Here is a 21060-nt window from a genome sequence, read left to right on the forward strand (position 1 = left end):
CAAACCGTGGGCGCAGGACAGGACGGCCGGGTCGCGCGTGCTGTGAGAGCCGTGGGCATGCGCCAGACCCCCGGCCACCCCGCCACCCTCAGCGGCCCAGGATGGGGCTGCCGGGCCGAGAGGAGACGCTTCCCGGGCGCCCGGCTGCACGGTGCCGCCGGCGGTCCAGGTCGCCTCCTCTCACCCGTCGTTGGGCCTGCTGGTCGCTCACGAGATTTACACCGACAGGCACCAGGGTCTGCGCTCACTGCTGCAGGACCTACCCCGTCCAGTCCCCCACTTCCCTCGGCAGGAGGACGGACTCGCGTGCCGCCGGGGTCCCTTCGCGAATCTAGAGCTGCGCCGCCCAGTGCGGGCCGCTTACGCCACGTGGGGCTGCTTCAGATTAAAATTTGTTACAATAAAATGAAATAAAGCACTTCCTCGGTTGCACTTGCCACGTTCCAGGCGCTGGGTAGGCGCATGTCGCCGGGGGCAGCCCGACTCCCTCCATCCCCTTGCAGCCCACGCAGGTGCGAGGCCCCGGCGCCGTGGCAGCAGTTGGCCTGCAGTTGAAGCTCACCCCCAGTCCCCGGGTCTGACGCCCACCGGGGCGAGTCCTGTGGCCTCAAGCCGGAGCGTCCGCCCAGGAAAGCCAGTGGGGAGGGAAGGGCCCGGGCGGCCTTGGGAGGATGGCCCTACAGGGGCAGGAAGGGCAGATCTGGGGATCTGGGATCGGCCTTCCCGGAGCCCCCGTCCCACGCTCAGGGGCACCGACGCGCCCCGAGAGAGGCCGTGATGGCAGGCAGCCACGAGGGCCTCGCCGCGGAACCTGGGGGGCAGAGCGCGGCAGGTGGCGGCAGACCCAGCACAGGCGCTTGTGCACGGCCGTTGCCTCACGGGTAGGAAATGAAGCCCAAAGAGCCTCGAGCCAACCCGCACGGGACAGTAGGGCAGAGGCCTCACCAGGCCCGTCCTCGTGGCGACGGGACGGGGACCCTGTCGGAGCCTCCATGGCCAATGCCGGAAACTTGGGGGCACTGGGTTGTGCGGAAGCCAGCGCCGTCCTGGGCAGGAGCCGGCGGCGCATCGGGGAAGCTCCGTGGCCGCGGAGGCCCCGCTGAACCCGGAGGCTCCGACAAGGGCCTGGAGATCCGGAGGCGGCCGCCCCGTGGGGCTGCGCACAGGACCGCAGGGCCGGGCGGGGTCAGAACCCCGGCGTGGGCGGGACACGGGGCTGCGGGAACACTTGGCTCTGGCCTCGGGGGGCTGCTCCCCAAAGCACAACCGGGGGGCTCCCCGTGGTCCGTGCGCGCAAATGGGATGCGGGTAGGACCCGGCGCAGCCGGAGCAGCGAGGCCAGCGGAGGGATGCGCACGGCGGTTACACCGGCAGAGGCCTGAGGAACGCGGTGGAGACGGCCCAAGGCCAGAGGAGAGGGTTCAGGGACGTCAGAGGGCCAGAGGGTCAGACCCCCCACCCCGCTGCCGAGCAGCACACACCTGGTCGGGGCGGCCCCGCTGTGCACCTGCCCCAAATCCACCAGGCAGGAAGCTCCAGGTGCGGGCTGTTCGGAGGGCGCCGCGCAGGGACCTGGGGGCACCTGGAGCCTCCGCCGCCCCTCCCAGCCCCGGGCCCGAACCGGTTCTTCGGAAGCAGCCAGACACCCACACGGAAGCCCAGGAGGCCACGGCCATGGAACGCGTGGGTCCGAGGGGCAGGGGGGCTCCTCGGGGGTGTGCACGGGCGGGGGGTCCGCAGGGGTGGGAGGGCTCCAGGGACACCAAGATGGGCCAGGGACGGGGAGCGCGGGGAGCAGCCTCCCTCTGACAGAGACACCGCAGAGGAGGCAAAGGGGGAGGGGGGGGGGGGGGGAGGGGGTTGTGTCCCCCCCCTCCCCCCCCCGGCCCTGCAAAGGACCGAGGCCGAGGCAGTGGGGCTGCAGGGGAGAGCCCTGTCGCTGCCGCTCCCTCTCTGACGCACTTGCGATACTTCAGTCAACAAAATAAGCCTTTTAATTTTTTTTTTACTTTTTCCAGATTTAGAAGACCCCCTGCCCTGAGAGGGCGTAGAGGGGCCCCAACCCTGGGCCGTCCTATCTTAGAGGGTGGCTGTGGGCCGGGCTGGGTGCCGCGCGGAGGGCAGAACTGGGCGACCCACCCACGGGGGCCGACGGGGCAGAGGGGCAGGGACCACCCCAGAAGGGGGGCGGGCGAGGGAGGCCTGGGAACCCCAACCTGCGGGCTCGGGCACTTGGCGGGAGGGGCCTGCGTGGACCAGGCTGCCGGTGGGGAGCACGGGGCAGAGGGAAGGGGGGCACACGCCCACCCCAGGTGGTGTCCCGCCGCAGAGGAGGCCGCTTGCCCTGTGCAGGGGGGTGTGGGGGAGAGAGCCGGAATCAGGGCGGGGACCTGGGGTCGGGGCAGCGGGTGGCTAGCAGGCGGGAGCGGGGAGCCTGCCCACCCCTAGGCTGGGTGCCGGTCAGGGCGGGCTGGGCGCCCGCTGGCTGCTCAGGGGCCGCTCACCGCGGAGACCCGGTTGAGGCAGCGTGTGCCCTCCCCAGGGAGCGGCCCTGCCCGACCCTGCCATCCACTCCCTTTCCGCGTGCCTCACGCCCGGGGCGGCCCGGGCCTCCTGCTCGGCCACGGCACCTGCTGTCCCGAGGGGGCGGCGGGCACAGCTGCCACGGGGCCGAGTCCTGGCGCTGGCGGCTCAGCCTGCGGGGCCAGTCCCTGTGGTGGGACGAAGATCTTTTTTGTTAAGCCACAGTTGGAAGCTTGGTTTTTTTCCCACTTCCACAGTGTATTTTTTTTTTTTTTAAGATTTTATTTATTTATTCATGAGAGACACAGAGAGAGGCAGAGACACAGGCAGAGGGAGAAGCAGGCTCCATGTAGGGAGCCCGACGCGGGACTCGATCCCGGGACCCCAAGGTCTTGACCTGAGCCAAAGGCGCACGTTCCTGGGAGGGGTGCGACTGCGAGTTTCCACAAGCACAAGAGCACAGGCCCAGGCCCGGGAGGGCACGGACCCCCCTAGGTAGACCTGCCGGCCGACGGGGCCCTGACGTCCGGGCCAATGCGGGGCGAGGTGCGGGCGTCCTGCCTGGGGAGGGCCGCGTAGGCCGCCCATTTGCACACGCAGCCCCACACCCTCTTCTCAAACAAAGGCAGGTCCTGCTCCCGGAGCTGGGGAGCCCCGGGCCGGGCAGCCAGCTCTGCGGGGCCCATCCTGCCCATTGGCCTCCAGGTCTCTGCCTGCGGGTCTGGCCCCGACCCGCCGCCCACAGCAGCCTCGTCCTGGAAGGACGCCCATGACCTCAGAGGCCCCTTCCAGAAGCCGCCGCGCCAGGTGGGAACCTGGTCCACAGCAAGGGCCGCAGCGGGGCGGGGCGGGGGCGGCCGGGGAGCACCCAGGCCTCCAGATGCCCTCTGCTGTGGGTGGAGGCTCCAGGTTCACCCAGGGGCCTGGCCGTGGTGGTCAGCGGGGGGAGGCTGGGGGCTGGTGTGGCTTGGGGGGCACCCCGGATCCCAGGGAGCGTCGGCTTTCCTGCCCGTGCAGTGGGCCCCGCGGGGCAGGTCGCCTGCGAGGCCTCCAGACTCCTGAGCCGCGTCCCCAGGGAGGCGCCGGAGCCGCTCAGGAAGCCCTGGCTCTGGACCGCCCCGAACCTGAGCCTCAGCTCGCTGGGCCCGCCTGGGCTGTCCCCGCACCCCGCTGTGGCACCTCCCGGGGACGCCGCCCGCGCCCCGTTGGCCGTGCTGTGGCAGATGGCCGCCCCCCCAGGTGGCCCCGCTGGGCCACAGGGCTCCCCTCGCTCTCCCCACTCTGCCCACCTGTCCACACAGGGGACCCAGAGGCCAGGTGGGGGGACGCGGGGCCGGGCTGGCCGGCCTCCCCGATGGGAGGGGAGCAGGGAGGAGGGGTCTCTGAGCCCCACAGGGCTGAGAGGGAGACAGGCCCACCCTAGACAGGTGGACACATAGCAGCGAGCCTCGCAGGCCGCCCTGTCGTTGGTCTGCTCCTGGAGCTGGAGGCCCACCCGGGGACCCTCCTGGACGACCAGGGGGCAGCTCAGCCCGGCACAGGCCCGGCTGCTGCTCCAGCCCGCGCCCTCCCAAGGCGGGGACCCCGTCTCGCGAGCCCACCGTGCCCCACGGTCTCCCCACGGTGCCGTGCAGGAGCGGGATGCTGCGGAGGCAGGTCCCGGAGGAGGACAGTACCATCCTGATCGACGTGGCCCCCGGGGCCGAGAATGGGGACTCGTACGGGAGCACAGCCCACACCTCAGAGGTAAAGCTCAGCCCCTCACGCCCCGCCCCGGGACCCAGGCCACAGGACGCTCTCCACCTGGGGGGGCCTGAGCCCCAGCCCCTGCCCCCCGATTACACTCAAGGACGCCAAGGCAAAGGCCCGGACGGGCCCCCAGACTGTGGACTCCCAGCCCCTGGCCACGGTGTCCGGCCTCCTGCGCCCTCCAGCTGCCCCAGTGACAGGAAGGGGGAGGCTCCAGGGTCCCCCCAGCTCGCCGGCCCTGGGGACGTGCAGACAGCCCCAGGGACGGGCTCGGAGGGGCCGGGCGCAGGGAAGCTACAGGGACGCATATGGTGTCCTGAAGTGGACAAACAGACATGTCCCTGCGATGCACGGAGCCTCCCCTGTCTGTCCTGACGCGTGGAAGTGGGGGGGGCAACGCCCGACGGCCCCACCCCAGAGGAGGGATGGGGACGTCGGCCACGTCCACGGGGTTACCCGAGAACAGGGGTTACCAGGTGCTTGGGCTCGGCAGTGACCCCAGAGGAGCCAGGGTGCCTGGAGGGTCAGGCCGGGCGGGTCAGGGTCGGGGGGCAGGCGCTCCCTGGGGCCACTGAGGCTGGAAGCCTTTCCTTGAGGTCTCTGGTCTCCTGGACCTTCTAGAAACGTGAAAAGATCCCCCCAGGCGCCGGCACTGCCTCGGGCCACGCAGAGAGCCCCTTGGGGCGCCTGGCTCCCTCCGCCAGGCCCTCAGCGCTGGGCGCCCCCGCCCCTGCCCACGGTGGGCGTGGCTGGAGGCTGGAGGGGGGGACCGGCCTGGCGGTGCCCGCACCCTGAGGCTGTGCTCTCCGCTCGCCCTCCCGTGTCCGGGTCCGGGGTGGGGGCCGAGCGGGGCCGCCGGGGCAGGAGGCCACCTTCCTCTTCCTTTCCTTCCAGCGCAGTGGAGGCCAGGAGGCGGCCGGCCGGGTGGGGAGTCCTTCCGAGCCCCAGATCGGTGAGCCCCGCCCGCGCCTGGCAGCCCCGGGGGTGGGGACACGGGTGGGAGCCCGCACGGCCGCCAGCTGTGCCGGGCGCGGCCAGGCGGGGCGGGGGCGGGGCCCCCGCCTGTCTGAGGACCGCCCGGAGCCCAGCGCCCCCCGAGCAGAGCCCCTCGCCTCGCGGCCGTCAGGACAGCTACCGTTCAAAATAATAAAATAAAACGTAGCAAGTGTCGCCCAAGAACTGAGGAAACTGGAACACACACCCCCCCCCCCCCCCGCCCCTGTCGCCGTGTCCCTGGGCGCGCCGGCTGCCGTGGCCGCTCCCGTCCAGGCTCCTGGGAATAATGCGGCAGCAGGAGTGTTCACGCCCGAGCTCGTGGGGCCGCGTGTGTCCTCGGGCCCGTGGACTATGGGACGGCAGGTCCATGGCAACTCGGTGTGGGACACTTGAGGTGCTGCCAGACTGTTTCCCGGGGTGCCTGGACCAGGTCATAGGGCCCGGCGACGTCTGGGCGGCCCCCAGCGCTCCCACTGCCTGGCGTCCAGGTGACGCTGTGGGGACGCGGCGGCAGCTCGCCCTGTTTGCTGGCATCCCCCAGGGCGGCTGAGAGCCGGCGTCCTTTCCCGGGCATGTCGGCCACTTGTCCGTCTTCCGGAGAAAAAGCTCTACTCGCCAGCCTTGCCCGCGTTTTACAGTGGGCCACCGTCTCCCTAACGCGGAGCTGAAAAAGTTCTTTCCGTCTGTTGGAGAAGGTTCCTTGTTAGACGCTCGGTCTGCTGCTATCCCCTCCCACCCTCTGGGTTACTTTCCACTCTCTTGGTGGCGCTTTAGAAGCACGTAGGTTTGGGATTCTGATGAGGCCCCTCCGTCTTCTCCCTTCCTGCTAGGCCTCCGCGTCATGTCTAAGGCCCCGTCGCCTAAACCAGGTCTTGAGGACGTACAATGATTTCCTCCTAAGAGCTTCATCATTCTGGTTCTCGGGTCTATGATCTTCATCTTAGGATCATAGCTCCACTTTGCGTTAGTTTTGGTGTGTGGTGTGAGGCAGGGGTCCAAGTCTATTCTCTGCAATCTGGGTACCCACTTGTTCCAGCGCCGTTGGCTGAGAACACTGCTTTTCTCCTATTGAATCGCGGCGGCCCCTTGGTAAAAATAAATAAATAAATATAAGGTTAGCCCTAAACATACGGGTTTATTTTCAGAATCTCAAATACATCTCATCGGTCTGTGTGTCTGTCCTTCCAGCAGCGCCACACTGTCCTGGTGGTTCTAGCTCCATAGTAAGTTCCAAAGTCAACAAGTGTGTGTCCTGGAAGTTTGTTCCTTTTTCCAACAGTGTTTTTATTCGTTCTGGGTCTCCTGTATTCCCGGATGAATTTTAGACTTGTCGTTTCCTGGGGAGGAAAAAAAAAAAAGAAAAAAGAAAAAGCAAGCCAGCTGGGATTTTGACAGAGATTATATTGAATCTGTAGAGTGATCTGGGGAGCAATGCTGTCATAATATTAATCTTCTGATTCATGCACATGGGATATCTTTGCATTTATTTAGCTCCTCGACTTATTCTCACAGTGTTTGGTGGTTTTCAAAGTATACGTCTTGCACAGTTTTTGTTAAATCTGCTTTTTTAGAAAAGATTTTATTTATTTATTCATGAGAGACAGGCACAGAGAGAGGGGCAGAGACACAGGCAGAGGGAGAAGCAGGCTCCCTGCGGGGAGCCCGACGCGGGACTCGGTCCCGGGACCCCGGGGTCACGCCCTGAGCCCAAGGCAGACGCCCAACCGCTGAGCCCCCGGGCTGCCCTGTTAAATCTGCTTGTAAATAGTTCCTCTGTGCCGCTGTTATACACAGAAGTGGTTTTCCTCCTTTCCTGTCAAGCTCGTGCCTCGATACCGTAATAGAAACCCGATGGATTTCCGTAGGTTGATCTTGTATCCGGCAACTTCGCCAAACCTGTTACTACTTCTCATAGTTTTGTAGTGAATTCCTTTGGGTTTTCTAGATACAAGATCATTTCATCTGTAACTAGAAATAGCCTCACTTTTATATTTACCCATTTATTTGGAGGTGTGTTCACTTCTTGCCCGTCCGTCTGGCCAACCTTCTGCAGACCAACGAGCAGAGCAGGTGTCCTGGGACTGATCTCTCCGACTCTGATTGTTCCAGAATGCCTTCATTTGCCTCCGTTTCCAAAGAGCATTTCCACGGGAAAGGGAATTCTACCTGGCGGCGTTTCTCCCTCAGCTCTGTAACGATGCCGTCCCATCGTCTTTCTGGCTCCCGTGGTTTCTGCTGAGAAATCCAGTCACTCATGGATTTCTGAGTCACTCATTTCTCTGCTGAGAAATCCAGTCACGATGAATCACTGTCGTTCCCCTGAACCACGATGTGTTCCCTTTTCCTTTCCTGCTCTTAAGGATTGATCTTTAGTTTACAGCAGAGACGGGCTGCATCTTGACTCCCGGTGCTGTTGCTTTACCCTGTTTGGAGGTCCCTGAGCTCCTTGAACCTTTGGAGTGATTCCTTTGATCAGATTTTGAAGTTCTTTTCTTTTTTTTTTTTTTTAAGATTTTATTTATTTATTCCTGAGAGAGAGAGAGAGAGGCAGAGCCCCAGGCAGAGGGAGAAGCAGCTCCCTGCAGGGAGCCCGACGCGGGACTCCATCCCAGGACTCAGGGTCACGACCTGGGCCAAAGGCAGACGCTCAACTGCTGAGCCCCCCGGGTGTCCCAGATTTGGAAGTTCTTGACCATATTTCTTCAAAGATTGCTTCCTTCCTCCTCACTCTTGAGTCTGGATGTTTCCCCCAGGCCTGTCCTTAAGTCTGGCAGTGCTGTGTCCACCTGTCCGAGGAGGTCGGGAGCCCAGGTGCTGTTTCGCTGCCTTCGTGCGTCCATTTGGTTCCTTCTCAGACATTCTAATTCTCGCTCCAAGTATTCTGTTAACCATTTGCCCACCCTTGACTCCTTTTCCTAACCTGCCCACGGTTCTTACGTTCTGAGAGCTCCTCCATACGGGTCACCTCCGAGCCTGTTTCTGCGGATGTTGTCAACTCTGTACGGGGCTGTGTCCTGCTGTATGGACCTGCCGCTGCTTGGTTGCGGGTGTCAGAGCAGGTGCCTTCCCTCCTCCCGGGGGTGACCTGAGGCTCAGCGGGAAAGCCCGGGCCGCGGCCAGCTGTCCCCTTGTCTGCCTGCCGGGGCTCCGGCACCTGCCTGCTCTGGCATCGCCGTGCGACAGCCGCTTGGGAGCCACAAAGACCCAGGTCCTTGCCCACAGGCCACGGCTCTGTCCTCTGCATGCGATGCCCCCGAGGCCCAGGAGCCCCATTCTCACCTCTGCTCCCCCCAGCGATGCCTCCCAGCCCCCCCTTAGAACACCCGCCCCCGGGGAGAGCTGTCACCCACCTGAAGAGCGGGGGCTTCCTGCGGCGTGCAGCAGGGTCCTTGGAGCCCCCGTGGGCTCGGGACTGACCTCCTGCAGCCTGTGCCCCTGAGGCCTCCCAGCCCCGAGCAGCACGGAACAGGGGCCGCGGTCGGGAGCACGGAGGAGCGGTCCCGGGTCCGAGGGCTCGGCCCCTCCTTCCCACGGAGGCTCCAGGTTCCCGCCGGGACACCCGCCCTGACCTGTCGCCGCTGGTTCCCCGCAGACTTCGTCCTCGTTTGGGAGGAAGACCTGAGGCTGGGCCGGCCGCCGGACAGCGCGCCCCGGGACAAGGCGGCCACGCACGCGGCCTGGAGGGACACCTTCCTGGAGAACCTCCGCGCAGCCGGGCTACACGTGGACCAGGTACTCGCTCAGGGACCTGTGAGCTTCTCGCCGAGGCCACCGTTGGGCGCCAACGTTCTGCTGGGCGCCCTGCCGCATGGTGGGCTCCCCGAGGCCGCAGGCCCGCTGACCCCAGGCTGGGCCCCGACCCCCAGCTGGCCCGGAGCCAGAGCCCTCAGACCCACCTGAAAACTCCGAGGACCCTCCCGTCTGCGTAGGTGCAGCTACGCGTGGGCCTCGTGTGGCTCCGGCCTGTGGGCTTGGGGACAGCGAACCCACTGAGCGCACGGCCCGCCGCGGCAGGGGAGGCCTGGCCACCCGGGGACACGACGGGACCCCGCTGCCCTCACGTCACCTGGTCCCCGGGGCGGGTTGGCGGCCACACCGTCGTGTCCCGTCCACAGACCACACGGCGGCCTGACCGCCCGCTTCAGGCGGGAGAGTGCGGCGGGGCGGCCGGGCTCCAGCTGCGGCCTTTGGGGTCACACGGGTCCCGCAGGGCGCGGCTGCCGCAACCCCGGCGTCCCCTGTCGGGCCGAGCACTGAGCGGCCTTCGGAGCCGCCCCCGTGGCCGCAGAGGCAGGTGCCTTCCCGGGAGTGAGGGGCCCCCCGCCCGGCCTCACGGACCCCGTCCCCGCAGCGCCACGTCCGCAACGCCTCGAGCGCCGTGCACTACGTCCTGCTCAGCGCGCCCTGGGCCGTGCTCTGCTACCACGCGGAGGACCTGCGCCTCAAGCTGCCCCTGCAGGTGCCGGGGGCTCGGGGCGGAGTGGGGCCCACGGCCCAGGCCACTTGCGTTCGGGCATGTCCCCGTTCCGGCCGCCCACGCCCTGGGGCTCCCACGCTGTGTCCTCGGGGCCTCCCCCGCCCGCCGGTGCCCCAGGAAGCCTTGTTGGGCCAATGGAGGAGCACCCCGAGCCTGGGGGACACGCGGGGAGCACATCCCAGGCCCCAGAGAGGGGCAGGCCGGGCCTGGTGGGGGCCTGCGGGCCGGGGGGCGGGGCTCCCCGTGCTCAGGGCCCCGCAGAGTGGGAGCCATGCCCGGGCCTTGCAGGAGCTGCCCAACCAGGCCTCCCACTGGTCAGCGAGGCTGCTGGCGAGGCTGGGCATCCCCAACGTCCTGCAGGAGGACGTGCCCGACGTGCCGCCCGAGTACTACACCTGTGAGTTCAAGGTCAGCAAGCTGTCCAGGTGAGCGCGGCCTGGGAGCCCCTCGGGACAGGGCGGCTGAATGTGGGCACGAGCAGCTTGAGGACCAGACGAGGGAAAGCGTGGGGGCCTGGCTCCCCCGCCCCAGAGCGTCCCCTGGGCACATGCACATCCCCCACACGGGGGGACACCAGCCTGTCCCCGCTCGGCTCCGGGTCGGCGGTGGGTGGCAGGGCCCTGCTTGTCACAGCCCTCGGGCCCCGGCACCCCACTCCTGACGTGGAAACGGGGGGCACACGGGCTCCCGGAGGCAACTCGGCCACTCCCAGCCTGTGGACAAGGCCAGCGGGGGGAACAGTGGCAGCGGCCAGCGCTGGGGGCCCCCTCGCCGCCACACGGATGACACCCGCCCCCACCGTGGACTTCCCAAGGCTCCGGGCCCCCGGGAGGCCCCTGGGTCGGCCGACCCCACGGCCACAGCAGACACGACTGACGGCCACGGATCCCGCGCTCGGAGCCTCAGACAGCGCTGCCCCCACCGCCCTGCCCTCGCCAGCCCTGGGGTGGGGGTGTCACGCCGGCTGGACAAGCCGCTGTGACCTCCAGCCCCAGAACCCCTCGCAGCCAGGACGGGGCGTCCGTGCATGGGATGGGCCGTGTGCACCCCTGTGCTCCTGCGCCGGCCTGAGCTCCGCACCTTCCACACCCGCAGGTACCTCGGGAGCAACAACCCAGACACCTTCTTCAGCAGCACCGACAGGCACCAGATCGTGAGTGGGGTCCGGGTGCCAAGGGCCTGCGGCCGGGGCCGGGAGGTGCCCCCCAGCTCACTGCGGCATAGGGCCCGGCCCAGAGTCCCCCAGGACCCCCAGGCCCCAGGCCGCTGCTGCAGGGCCCCCCGAGGACAGGCCCGCCCAGGGTCCCCTGCTGATCGCCGACGGGCACGGGGCCTCGGGGGCTGCCGGGCAAGGTCCACCCTGACACGGTGCCCACGAGGGGCCGGCTCCCCCCGCGCACGGCCAGGGCCTGGTCAGACCCACGCCTGACCCCGCGAATCCAGGGACTCTGGCCACGGTGTCCGCGGCTATAGAGTGGGACCGCGGGGCCGTGGTGTGCGCATAGGCCGGGGGACGGGGGACCTGGGCCCGCAGGCGGCGGCCACAGGCCTCACGGGGCAGGTAACCGGGCCGTTCCCACCCCAGCTGTTCGCCATCCTGGCCAAGACCCCGTATGGCCACGAGAAGAAAGGCGTGATCGGGATCGACCAGCTGCTGGCGGACGGGGTCTTCAGCGCCGCCTTCCCCCTGCACGACGTGAGCGCGGGGCGTTGGCTGTGGGGCGGGGGCTCCGGCCCGGTCGGGGAGGGTGCGGGCCCCCTGCCCAGGCCCCGTGCCCAGGCCGCCTCCCGCCTGCAGGGCCCGTTCAGGCCGCCCCCGGGGTTCCCGCAGGCTGCGGGCCTCGGGCGCAGGCAGCTCCTGTTCCAGTACTGGGCTCGCTGGCGCAAGTGGAGCAAGTACCAGCCCCTGGAGCACGTGCGCGGGTACTTCGGGGAGAAGGTGGCCCTGTACTTCGCCTGGCTCGGTGAGCCTGCCCCGCCGCCCGGGCCCCGCACCCCACCTCGGGCTCCCGGCCACGCAGCCCGCTGACACCCTGGGAAAGTGCTCCCGGCTCCCCGGCCTGCCCCTGCAGCCCCTGCCAGCCCCCGGCCCTACCCGGGGTCTTCTGGGGACCCCCGCTGCAGCCCCCGGCGTCCGCGGCCCAGCAGACACGGCCCACGGGGCCCGAGCCGCTGCACGAAGCCGCCGGGCCCAGGCCAGCCACCTGCCGCCCCACAGGCGGCCTCGCGGACCTTCCGCTCCCCGCACAGGCCAGCGCCCCCCACCCCCTCCTGCGCCCCAGTCCTTTCCCCTCCCCAGATGCGGCACGTGTGCCCTCGGCTCCTTCATGGGGCACGGCAGCCAGGGTGACGCGCGAGGAGAGGTGGCCACGGCCACCGCGAGCCGGGACAGGGCTGGGGCGACGTGCGGGGGGCAGGAGGTGCGTGGCCTGGGCCCACGGGCCGAGGCAGAGCGGAGTGAGGGCCCCGGGCTCCTCCCGGGCAGCAGCAGGGCCCGGATGGCCAAGGTGGGCCGGGGGTCGCAGAGGGCACGGGGCAGGGGCACCTGTAACGCAGGTCACTGGCAGCTGCGGGGAGGCCAGAGGTGGCGCAGCGGGCCGGCGTCGGGGCTGCCCCCGGAGGCAGTGGGGGGCCGGCCTGAGGGCCTGGGGTACCCAGGGGCCCTGGCCAGGGAAGCATCCGGCACGGATCGCCGTCTGTGTCCGAGGTCGCAGCAGGCTGTGCCCCCGGGGACGGGACCCTTCCCGGCAAGGCCGCTGGAGGCGGAGGGACCTGGGGCAGGCGGTCCCGGAGGTGGGGGCGGGGGTCTGTGCCCCGTGGGTGCCCGGGCCCGGCGTGGTTGTGCAGCCCCACCCGGTGCTTCGCCCTGCGCAGGGTACACGGGCCCCCAGGGCGGCTGGTCCCTGACGGCCAAGCTTGTGTCGCCCCTGCAGGCTTCTACACGGCCTGGCTCCTGCCGGCGGCCGCCGTGGGCACGCTGGTGTTCCTGGTGGGCTGCTGCATGGTGTCCTCGGACACACCCACGTGAGTGTCCCCTCGGCTCCCGGACTCGGCCCCGAGTCTCCTGAGGTGGCCGTGCGGGTGGGGGGCCCCTTGGCCAGCTGCGCAGAGCTGGGGACGCACGTGAGCACCGGGGACATGCCTGCCCCCCTGCAGATGCGGCCGGAGGGCGACGGGTGGGCGGGGCTGCTGGGCTCCTCTTGCGGGCACGCGCCCTTGCTCCTCGTCGTTGTACGCGTTTCTCAAAAGCAGACGGCCCTTGGGTTCACTTCAAGAAGTTAACTCACAAATTACTATTAATATAATCATAATTATTATATTATTATATATATTTAAATACTTTATTTACTTATTCATGAGAGACACAGAGAGGCAGAGACGCGGGCAGAGGGAGAAGCAGCTCCCTGCGGGGAGCCCGACGCGGGACTCGATCCCGGGACCCGGGGTCACGCCCGGAGGCGAAGGCAGGCGCTCACCCGCTGAGCCCCCGGGCGCCCCAGTTGTATATGTTTTAATACTACTTGTTAAAGAAATGCTGAGCCTGGCAAAGGCCGTGGTGGGAGGGCGGGGGCGAGGGCGAGGGCAGACCGATGCCCCCCGGCCCCGGCCCCCGCAAGCCGCCCTGCGCCCCGAAGGCAGGAGCTGTGCGGGAGCGCGGAGGACCTGCAGATGTGCCCGCGGTGCGCCGACTGCCCCTTCTGGCCGCTGTCCAGCGCCTGCGCCCTGGCCCAGGTCCGCCCCGCCCGCCCGCCCGCCCGCCCGCCCCGCCCGCCGCCCGAGCGCCCGCCTGAGCCCCGCGCCCCCGCAGGCCGGCCGCCTCTTCGACCACGGCGGCACCGTGTTCTTCAGCGCGTTCGTGGCGCTCTGGGCCGCGCTGCTGCTGGCGCACTGGAGGCGCTCGAGCGCCGCGCTGGCGCACCGCTGGGGCTGCTCCCACTACGAGGACCTCGAGGTGGGTCCCGGCGGCCGCCCCGCCCGGGCCGCGGGCCGCCGCGCAGGCCGCTCAACGCCGCCCCTTGCAGGAGAGGCCTCGGCCTCAGTTCGCCGCCTCGGCGCCCACGACGGCCCCGAACCCGGTCACGGGTGAGGACGAGCCCTACTTCCCGCGGCGGCTCCGCGTGCGCCGGGTGCTGGCCGGCTCCGTGCTGGTGGTGATGCTGGTGAGGGGCCCCTCGTCCTGGCCGCGCGGCGCCCCTGCGGCCGCCTGCTCCCCGGGCCCGGGCTGTGGGGCGCCGGGAGGGCTCCCGGGGTGCGGCCGGGGCTGGGACCCCGGGTGGCGGCCCCGGGAGAGACCGCGGGCGCGCGGCGGAGCGGGCCCGGCTCAGCGCGTGCCGCCCCAGGTGGCCGTGGTCGTCATGTGCCTGGTGTCCGTCATCCTGTGCCGCGGCATCCTGGCCGCCCTCGTGTCCAGGTCGAGCAGCGCCCCCGTCGCCAGCTGGGTGAGCGCCCCGCCCCGGCGCCAGGGGGTGGCCCTGCCCTCCGCGCCCCGCCGCGCTCTGACCCGCCGACCCCCCAGGCCTCGCGCATCGCCAGCTTCACCGGGTCGCTGGTGAACCTGGTCTTCATCCTCGTCCTCTCCAAGATCTACGTGGCCCTGGCCCGCGTCCTGACGCGATGGGGTGAGCGGCCGCGTCTCCCACCCGGGCCCCCGCGCCTGGGGCCGCCCGCCCCCGCCGCCGCGTGCCCTGCTCTCCGGGCCCCTGCGCGCGGTCCTGGCGGGCGGCGGGGACCCTGAGGCCGCGCCCTGTGCCGCAGAAATGCACCGCACCCAGACCAAGTTCGAGGACGCCTTCACCCTCAAGGTGTTCATCTTCCAGTTCGTCAACTTCTACTCGTCGCCCATCTACGTGGCCTTCTTCAAGGGCAGGTGGGCGGGCTCCCCCGGGCTGCGCGCCCCGTGGGGGCACCGGATGCCGGCGGGGGCCGCGGGCACAGCCTCCCGCAGCGGCGCCTCCTGAGCCGCGGCGGCGTCTCCCCCAGGTTCGTGGGCTACCCCGGCAACTACCACACCTTGTTTGGGGTCCGCAACGAGGAGGTGAGCGCGTGGGGAGGCCGGTGGCCGCCGGCGGAGGGGGGACCCCGGGGGCGCCTGCCGAGCCGTCCTGCCTGGGTCACGAGCGGGTGTCCTGCGACACCCATGTCTGCGTGGCTCCTGCCCCGGCTCCCCCCGGGGCCGCCCCCCGTGAGCACACGCTGCCCCTAGAACCAACCGTGAACCCCACCGTGGGCCCCGAGTCTCCCACGGTGTGGGTCCCCCAGCCGATCCCAGAGAAACACTGGGGTGCCAGGTCCTGTCCCGGGCGTCCCCAGGAAGCGTGCAGCGGCGGGGAGGGGACACCAGTCACTGCCTTGTGCCCCCTGGACCTCGTGCGTCTGGGTCCCGGGGATGAAAGTCCAGCATGCTGGGGGCCCGGAACCGTCCCCAAGAGCTGCCACGCGGGCCTGGGATCATAGGTGGGGCCTCCCCAGGGTCCTCACTCGTCCCTCCTGGGGAGATGGCCTCCCTCCTTCCTCGGGTCTGAGCTGTGACCCCACGCAACGGCTGGCCTAAGGGGCCCCTCGGGGGGACACTGTCCTGTTTCCCACGAGACGGGAGGGGCTCCTCGGGTCGGGGCCGTGGCCAGGGCCGTGAGCGTGCGTGACGAGCTGTACCGGGGAGCGGCATTCAGCGGCCTCAAACTGGCTTCAGCACCAGAGGGGGCGTCACCGGGCCTCGTACTGAAACCGTCCGGGCCCTGTGGGCTCAGGTGCGGCTGGCTCCGGGTGCCCTGGCCGTGCTCAGGCCGGCCCCCACCTGGCCCCCACCCCCGGGTCAATGCCCCTGTGCGAGGCGGGTGGCCCCAGAGCTCCCAGCTCAGGTCACCGATTCCTGGGGCCTCTGTGCCCCTTGGAGCCACCGGCTGGGGTCAGCCCCGCATAGCCCCGTGCAGTCCCTAGAGGACGTCTGGGTGGCGTGGGCGGCACCCCGTCATCCCTACGCACGGCCCGGGGGCCGGGGATGTCGCGGAGAGGAAGGGAGGGTGTCGGCAGTCGTGTCTGGCAGCGGCTGGCAGCATGGCGGGGGCCACCGTCGCGGCGCGGGGCGGACACTGGGAGGCCCGTGCCCCCGAGCTCACCGCGGCCCGCTGCGCAGTGCGCGGCCGGGGGCTGCCTCGTGGAGCTGGCGCAGGAGCTCCTGGTCATCATGGTGGGCAAGCAGGTCGTCAACAACGTGCAGGAGGTCCTCGTCCCGTGAGTCGCCCCCCCGCACCCCCCCCCCCCCCCCGTGTCCCGCCCGGCGTGCAGCCCGCTCCGCCCGCTTGGCTCCCCGCACCTGCTTGGCCATTGCCCCCAAAGCCTCCGTGAGCAAGGCCGATTTCCGGGGTGCTGCCCCACCTCCTCGCGGCCCCAGGGCCTCCGCCTGCTGCCCTGGAGTCATGCGACGCCCCCGTCCCCCCTCCCCCCGCCGTTCCCCGTGGCCAAGGCCCTGTCCGTGTCCCAGGCAGCTGCAGGCCTGGTGGCACACGGCCCGGCTGCGCCGCGGGAGGAGGAGGCCCGGGCCTGCCGCGGACCGGGCCCCCTGGGAGGCTGACTACGAGCTGCTGCCCTGTGGGGACCTGTTCCAGGAGTACCTGGAAACGGGTAGGGGCCCCGGGTGACCTCGGCCTGGGCCCCCACCGCCTCCCTGGGGCGCCTGGGAAAGGGGGGCTGGGCAGGGGCAGCAGTGGGGACACCCACAGAGCCCACGGCCGCTCATGGGGGGTGGTCTCCCGGGTCGGCTCGCTGCCCGCGCCCCGTGGAGCCCGCGCCCCGTTGGGGGGCACCCATGCCACGCGGGGCAAGCACCTCGGCCGGTTGGGTCCCTGCGGCTCCACGGGTGGGCTGGGGCCCTTGATGTCGGGCTGTGAGTTCCTGCCCCACGTTGGGTGCGGCTCCCACAGGAGGGGACGGGCCAGCCCGGGCGGCGGGGAGCCTGGGGGCGCGGGGCGGGGGCCTGCGGGTGACCACCCCGCCCCCCCAGTGCTGCAGTTCGGCTTCGTCACCATCTTCGTGGCCGCGTGCCCGCTGGCGCCGCTCTTCGCGCTGCTCAACAACTGGGTGGAGGTCCGCCTGGACGCGCGCAAGCTCGTGTGCCAGCAGCGGCGCCCGGTGGCCCAGCGCGCGCAGGACATCGGCATCTGGGCGCACATCCTGGCGGTCATCGCGCACCTGGCGGTGGTCAGCAACGTGAGTGCGCGGCCGGGGCCGGTGGGGGGGCAGGGGGCAGGGCCGGGGGTGCCCACGCTGACGCCGCCCGCCGCGCAGGCCTTCCTGCTGGCCTTCACCTCCGACTTCCTGCCGCGCACCTACTACCGCTGGACCCACGCCCACGACCTGCGCGGCTTCCTCAACTTCACGCTCGCGCATGCCCCGCCCGCCTTTGCCGCGGCGCACAACCGCACGTGCAGGTGGGGCTGGGGGGGTAGCTGGGTAGTTGGGGGGGTGGGGGTACGCGGGTGTCAGAGGGGCGGGGAGCTCCAGGTCGGGTGGGGTGCGGAGGCGGGGCCGGCGGGTGGTGCACCTGCTGTTCCTGGCCTGGAGCCCAGCCAACCCCCCCCCGTCCCCCGTCTCCCCAGCTCCGTACCCCCCTTCGCCCCCTCCTCCCCCCGAGGTAGAGAACCCGAAAAGCCCCTGGGATGCACATCTCGCGTTTGTCGAGTCTTCCCACCACCTGCCCAGTGGATTTTTGCTGTTGCACGTGACCTCGGGCCTGGGGTTCGAGGCCAGGCTCTCTGTGCTGAGGAGGTGAAGCCTCCTAATCTTTGTCCGACTTTCCCCCCTTCCTTTCCGAGACAGAGGGGAAGCGAGAATCTTCCCAGGACCGGGGTTCCCGGTTTCTTCGGGTACTTGTCGCCTCTTGCTTTACGGATCCTGAGGTTCTTCGTTGCAAATAAGGTCACTCGTGCTCCCCTGCTAGTGGATGCTTCCTCTTCCCCCTCATTTGATTCTCCTTTTATTCCTCGCCTGCTTTCTGGTGGACGCGCGGAAGCGTTCTCTTCCGTCTTTACGCGCCTTTGGAGCTGAGGTGCCCGGACAGTTCCAGCCTTCGCTCCTAAGCAAACTTCCCTTGCAAAGACCGTAGGAATCCATCGTCTCCCTTCCCTGCGTCGCGAGGACGTCCACACGCTGCTGCCCGCCGAGCACCCATCACTCCATCTTACTATAGTTACACGATGTCTTAGTTTCGCTATTAAAACATGAAAACAATTTTAGTCATTTGTTGGTCACGTCGACTTGGCAGGTTCCAGTGGCCTCTGCGGCACTGCCTCCCATCTGAGCTCATTTCCACTCTGGCTGAAGCGTATCCCTGAATAGCACCTGCAGGCACGGTGTGTGGGCGGCAACCCCTGAGCTCTGCTGGGTTTTATGTCGGCAAGTCTTTGTCCCTCAGAGAGCAGGTGCACAATCCTAGGCTGGGGCTGGGTTGTTTTCCCTCAGCCCTTTGGGACTGCTACTGTCCCGTGACCTGACTTTTCCTGCAGGAAGCACTGGTAGCACGGAAAAGTTCCTTCCTCCCTTTCCCTGACTTCCGTTACTAACACGGGTGTGTCATGGTAAAGTCTATTTAAAAGCTTCTCACTAAAAAAAAAAAAAAAGTTTCTCACTGACCCAGTATAGGCCTTTTACCTCAGAGGGTGAGGTCTTTCTCCCATTCTGAAAACCTCTCCATTTTTTTCGGACGGAGCAGAGTTCTCTACCCTTTGTTCTGCTGCGAGCCCTGCGACCTCGGAGCACCTGTTTTCCCTCCGTGGCTCTCGAGGGCCCTGTTAGTACATCTCCTGGCTCTGTCGCGCACTCGGCGTGGTTTCTCAGGGTCCTCTGGGTTCCCGCAGTCTCTCTTCTGTTGTGTCTGGTTTAGCCACTTCAATCTGTGACAGTCACGGGCGGGTTTTCCCTCAGTCAGTTTAATATTCAAGATTTTCTGACAAAGTTGGGCCTGGCCCTGCGCTCCACGGGGCACACAGCAGGTTAAGTTTATGTCACAAAACAGTGTTGCAACTTCTCTGAAACACGAGAAGCTGTCAGAGGATGGCGAGAGGACAAGTCGGAACTAAGGAGCAAAACTGGGTCTGCCTCTATCCGGCCGGGGGGGAGCCGTGCTGGGCAGGCGGCTCGACCCCTGGGTGTTCTGTGGGCGGCATCACCCACAGCAGCACCTGCTGCATCGTCACACCCGCCGGCTGACAGGATGGTTGCGGCCGCGGGCACAGTTGAGGCTTAGGCGGTGGGACAGTCCAGCCCACCGTCCCCCTCGCTGGCCTCACTGCTCCTGGTCTCCTGCAGGTACCAGGCGTTCAGGGAAGATGATGGACAGTATTCCCCGACCTACTGGAATCTTCTGGCCATCCGCCTGGCCTTTGTCATCGTGTTTGAGGTTGGCCAAGCTCCCGGTCCCCCCAGTGGGCTTCGCCGCTGCCTCCCGCCCCGGGATGCCCTCCTCACCCACGGCGCCACCCCCCGCCGGTCCCTGCGACCTGCCCCGGGCGCTGGTGTCCCGGGGCACGACGGGGCCGCAGAGCCTGGGGCGGGGGTCTGAGCCGTGGCTTCCGCCCTCCCACCGTTTCCCCTGCTGCTCCCCCAGCCCTGGCCCTCGGGCCCAGGTCTGACGAGGGGTGGGCGCCCTCCCACGCTCCGTGTCCTGCTCCCAGCACGTGGTATTCTCCATCGGCCGGCTCCTCGACCTCCTGGTCCCCGACATCCCCGAGTCCGTGGAGGTCAAAGTGAAGCGGGAGTACTACCTGGCCAAGCAGGCGCTGGCTGAGAATGGGGTGAGCCCCCGCCCCCATCTTCCCTCGCCCAGCAGTGGCTCGCGTCGGGTCCGGCGCTCTGCTCCGGCACGTGACTCCCCCCGCACCCCTCCCCGGAGACAGGCTCTCTCTGGAGCAGACGGAGCGAAGGACGGCTACTTCCCGGGCTCGGAGAGCAGTCTGGGCCCGCAGCCCCCAGCGCCAGGAGTCGGCCCGGCCCCCCCAGCCCCTTCCCTCTGAGGTCACCGGGTCACCTCAATTTGGCAGTCCCACCTGGAGCAGGGACTCTAAGGCCCCAAAGACCTCGGAGGCTCACTGGCCCTTCTCAGCCCAGAGCGCTGCGCCCTCGGTGACCCTGGGCCTCTGCTCATGCACCTGCCTCCCCAGGCCAGCCGGCTGCACCAACGCCGGAGCTGCCCCTGCCGCCTCCCTCCCAGCCCCTTGCCTCTTGCTCCCAGGGCACTGATCCATCTCCCACATGCAACTGGAGAATCACATGAGATGGGAACTATCTGTGGATCCCCAGTTACCCCCCCAGAGCATGTTGAGGACGCCCTGGTCCCACAGGACCAAGACAAGACGTGTCGCGCGATAAAATGAGTTCTAGCACGCTATATCCGATTCCGGGTTTTATTTTAGAATTTATAAAATTCCAGTGTCATCCATATTCATAAGCCTTTACACACGTTTGCATATAATCTCCAGATTCCAAAGTTAAGGCCAAGGGACGGATCATAGCTATGGACACACGTGGTACGGAAGACATTCGACAAAGGAAATGGACACACGCAGGGCCCACCCTGCCCGGGGCCCACCAGCAGCAGGAGCGGCTGCGGGAGGCCAGGCCGGCACAGGGTCACCAAGCGGCCTTTAGTAACAACCCCCGAAGACAGAGCACACAAGATCCCAAATACAGTTCGCGGAAGGGGCGTGGTTCGCATCTACGGACATTTAGCAATAAATGCAGATGTGCAAAAACCTGTTGTGAAAATGTAAAATTTACCTTTGGGGAAGGGTGGGGGTGGGGGCCGCGGAAGGCCGCCGTAGAAAAGAGGGGTCTGGGTAGACGCCGGGGGAGCGGGGGGCCGGCGGAGGGGAGCAGGACGGCCCCCGGGGAGGCTGTGAACCCCGCGCAGGCGGAGGCGGTGCCCTTTCCCCAGCAGGCTCCTGCGAGCCGGAGGCGTGCTCCGGGGAAGAGCCCGCAGCGCCCACCCTGCTCCCCCCTCCACGCCCCCCCCAACCCCGGGGCTGCCGCTCCAGAGACGCGCTCTGCAGGCCGGCGGGCCGCGCAGACACGCTCGAGGGACACCTGTCAAGCAGCGGTCCGTCTGCTCCACGTCAGGGTCGGGGCGTGGCTGCGGCGCAGCCTGTGTGCCGGGAACACCAGCACCACGGGGGGGACAACGCGATGCGGCCCGGGCAGACGGCCCGTCGTCCTTCCCACACGACAGGGCACACGAGTGCCTCGGCGCCGCCCGGGCCTCTCCTCTCCGAGCGGACACAGCGGCCTCGGGGCACGGGTCTGACCCCAACGTCGCCCGCCGCGCA

The 21060-nt window shown here is 68.2% G+C and overlaps 1 protein-coding gene across 5 annotated transcripts; it reads left to right on the forward strand.

Annotated features, from left to right (window-relative positions):
• The first annotated feature begins 3153 nt into the window (after positions 1-3153).
• Positions 3154-20490, forward strand: ANO7 (anoctamin 7). 5 transcript variants are annotated; one of them, XM_038574440.1, is made up of 24 exons: positions 3154-3330; positions 4158-4269; positions 5167-5224; positions 8861-9000; positions 9620-9727; positions 10034-10170; positions 10841-10898; positions 11331-11441; positions 11544-11709; positions 12679-12769; positions 13381-13477; positions 13554-13697; positions 13768-13905; positions 14086-14184; positions 14262-14364; positions 14501-14612; positions 14726-14780; positions 15879-15976; positions 16227-16366; positions 16746-16951; positions 17030-17172; positions 19049-19139; positions 19414-19533; positions 19636-20490. In XM_038574440.1, the coding sequence occupies exons 1-24, from the start codon at positions 3293-3295 to the stop codon at positions 19750-19752; spliced, it is 2682 nt and encodes an 893-aa protein (XP_038430368.1). In that variant the 5' UTR covers positions 3154-3292; the 3' UTR covers positions 19753-20490. The 5 variants fall into 5 exon arrangements, with proteins under 5 accessions (XP_038430368.1, XP_038430371.1, XP_038430369.1 ...); XM_038574443.1 differs by having other exon boundaries at positions 20218-20490; XM_038574441.1 differs by having other exon boundaries at positions 11613-11709.
• Positions 20491-21060: the final 570 nt, after the last annotated feature.

The sequence above is a fragment of the Canis lupus genome, chromosome 25 (assembly GCF_011100685.1).
Source record: "Canis lupus familiaris isolate Mischka breed German Shepherd chromosome 25, alternate assembly UU_Cfam_GSD_1.0, whole genome shotgun sequence".
In the NCBI taxonomy this organism is placed as follows: Eukaryota; Metazoa; Chordata; class Mammalia; order Carnivora; family Canidae; genus Canis; species Canis lupus.

Excerpts from the sequence above, each read along its gene's own strand:
- ANO7 (XM_038574440.1), top strand. The coding sequence starts at position 3,293 with ATGACCTCAGAGGCCCCTTCCAGAAGCCGCCGCGCCAG. Across the intron at positions 3,331-4,157 it reads TCCAGAAGCCGCCGCGCCAG|GAGCGGGATGCTGCGGAGGC; the intron begins GTGGGAACCTGG and ends GGTGCCGTGCAG. Across the intron at positions 19,534-19,635 it reads AGGCGCTGGCTGAGAATGGG|GCTCTCTCTGGAGCAGACGG; the intron begins GTGAGCCCCCGC and ends CCCCGGAGACAG.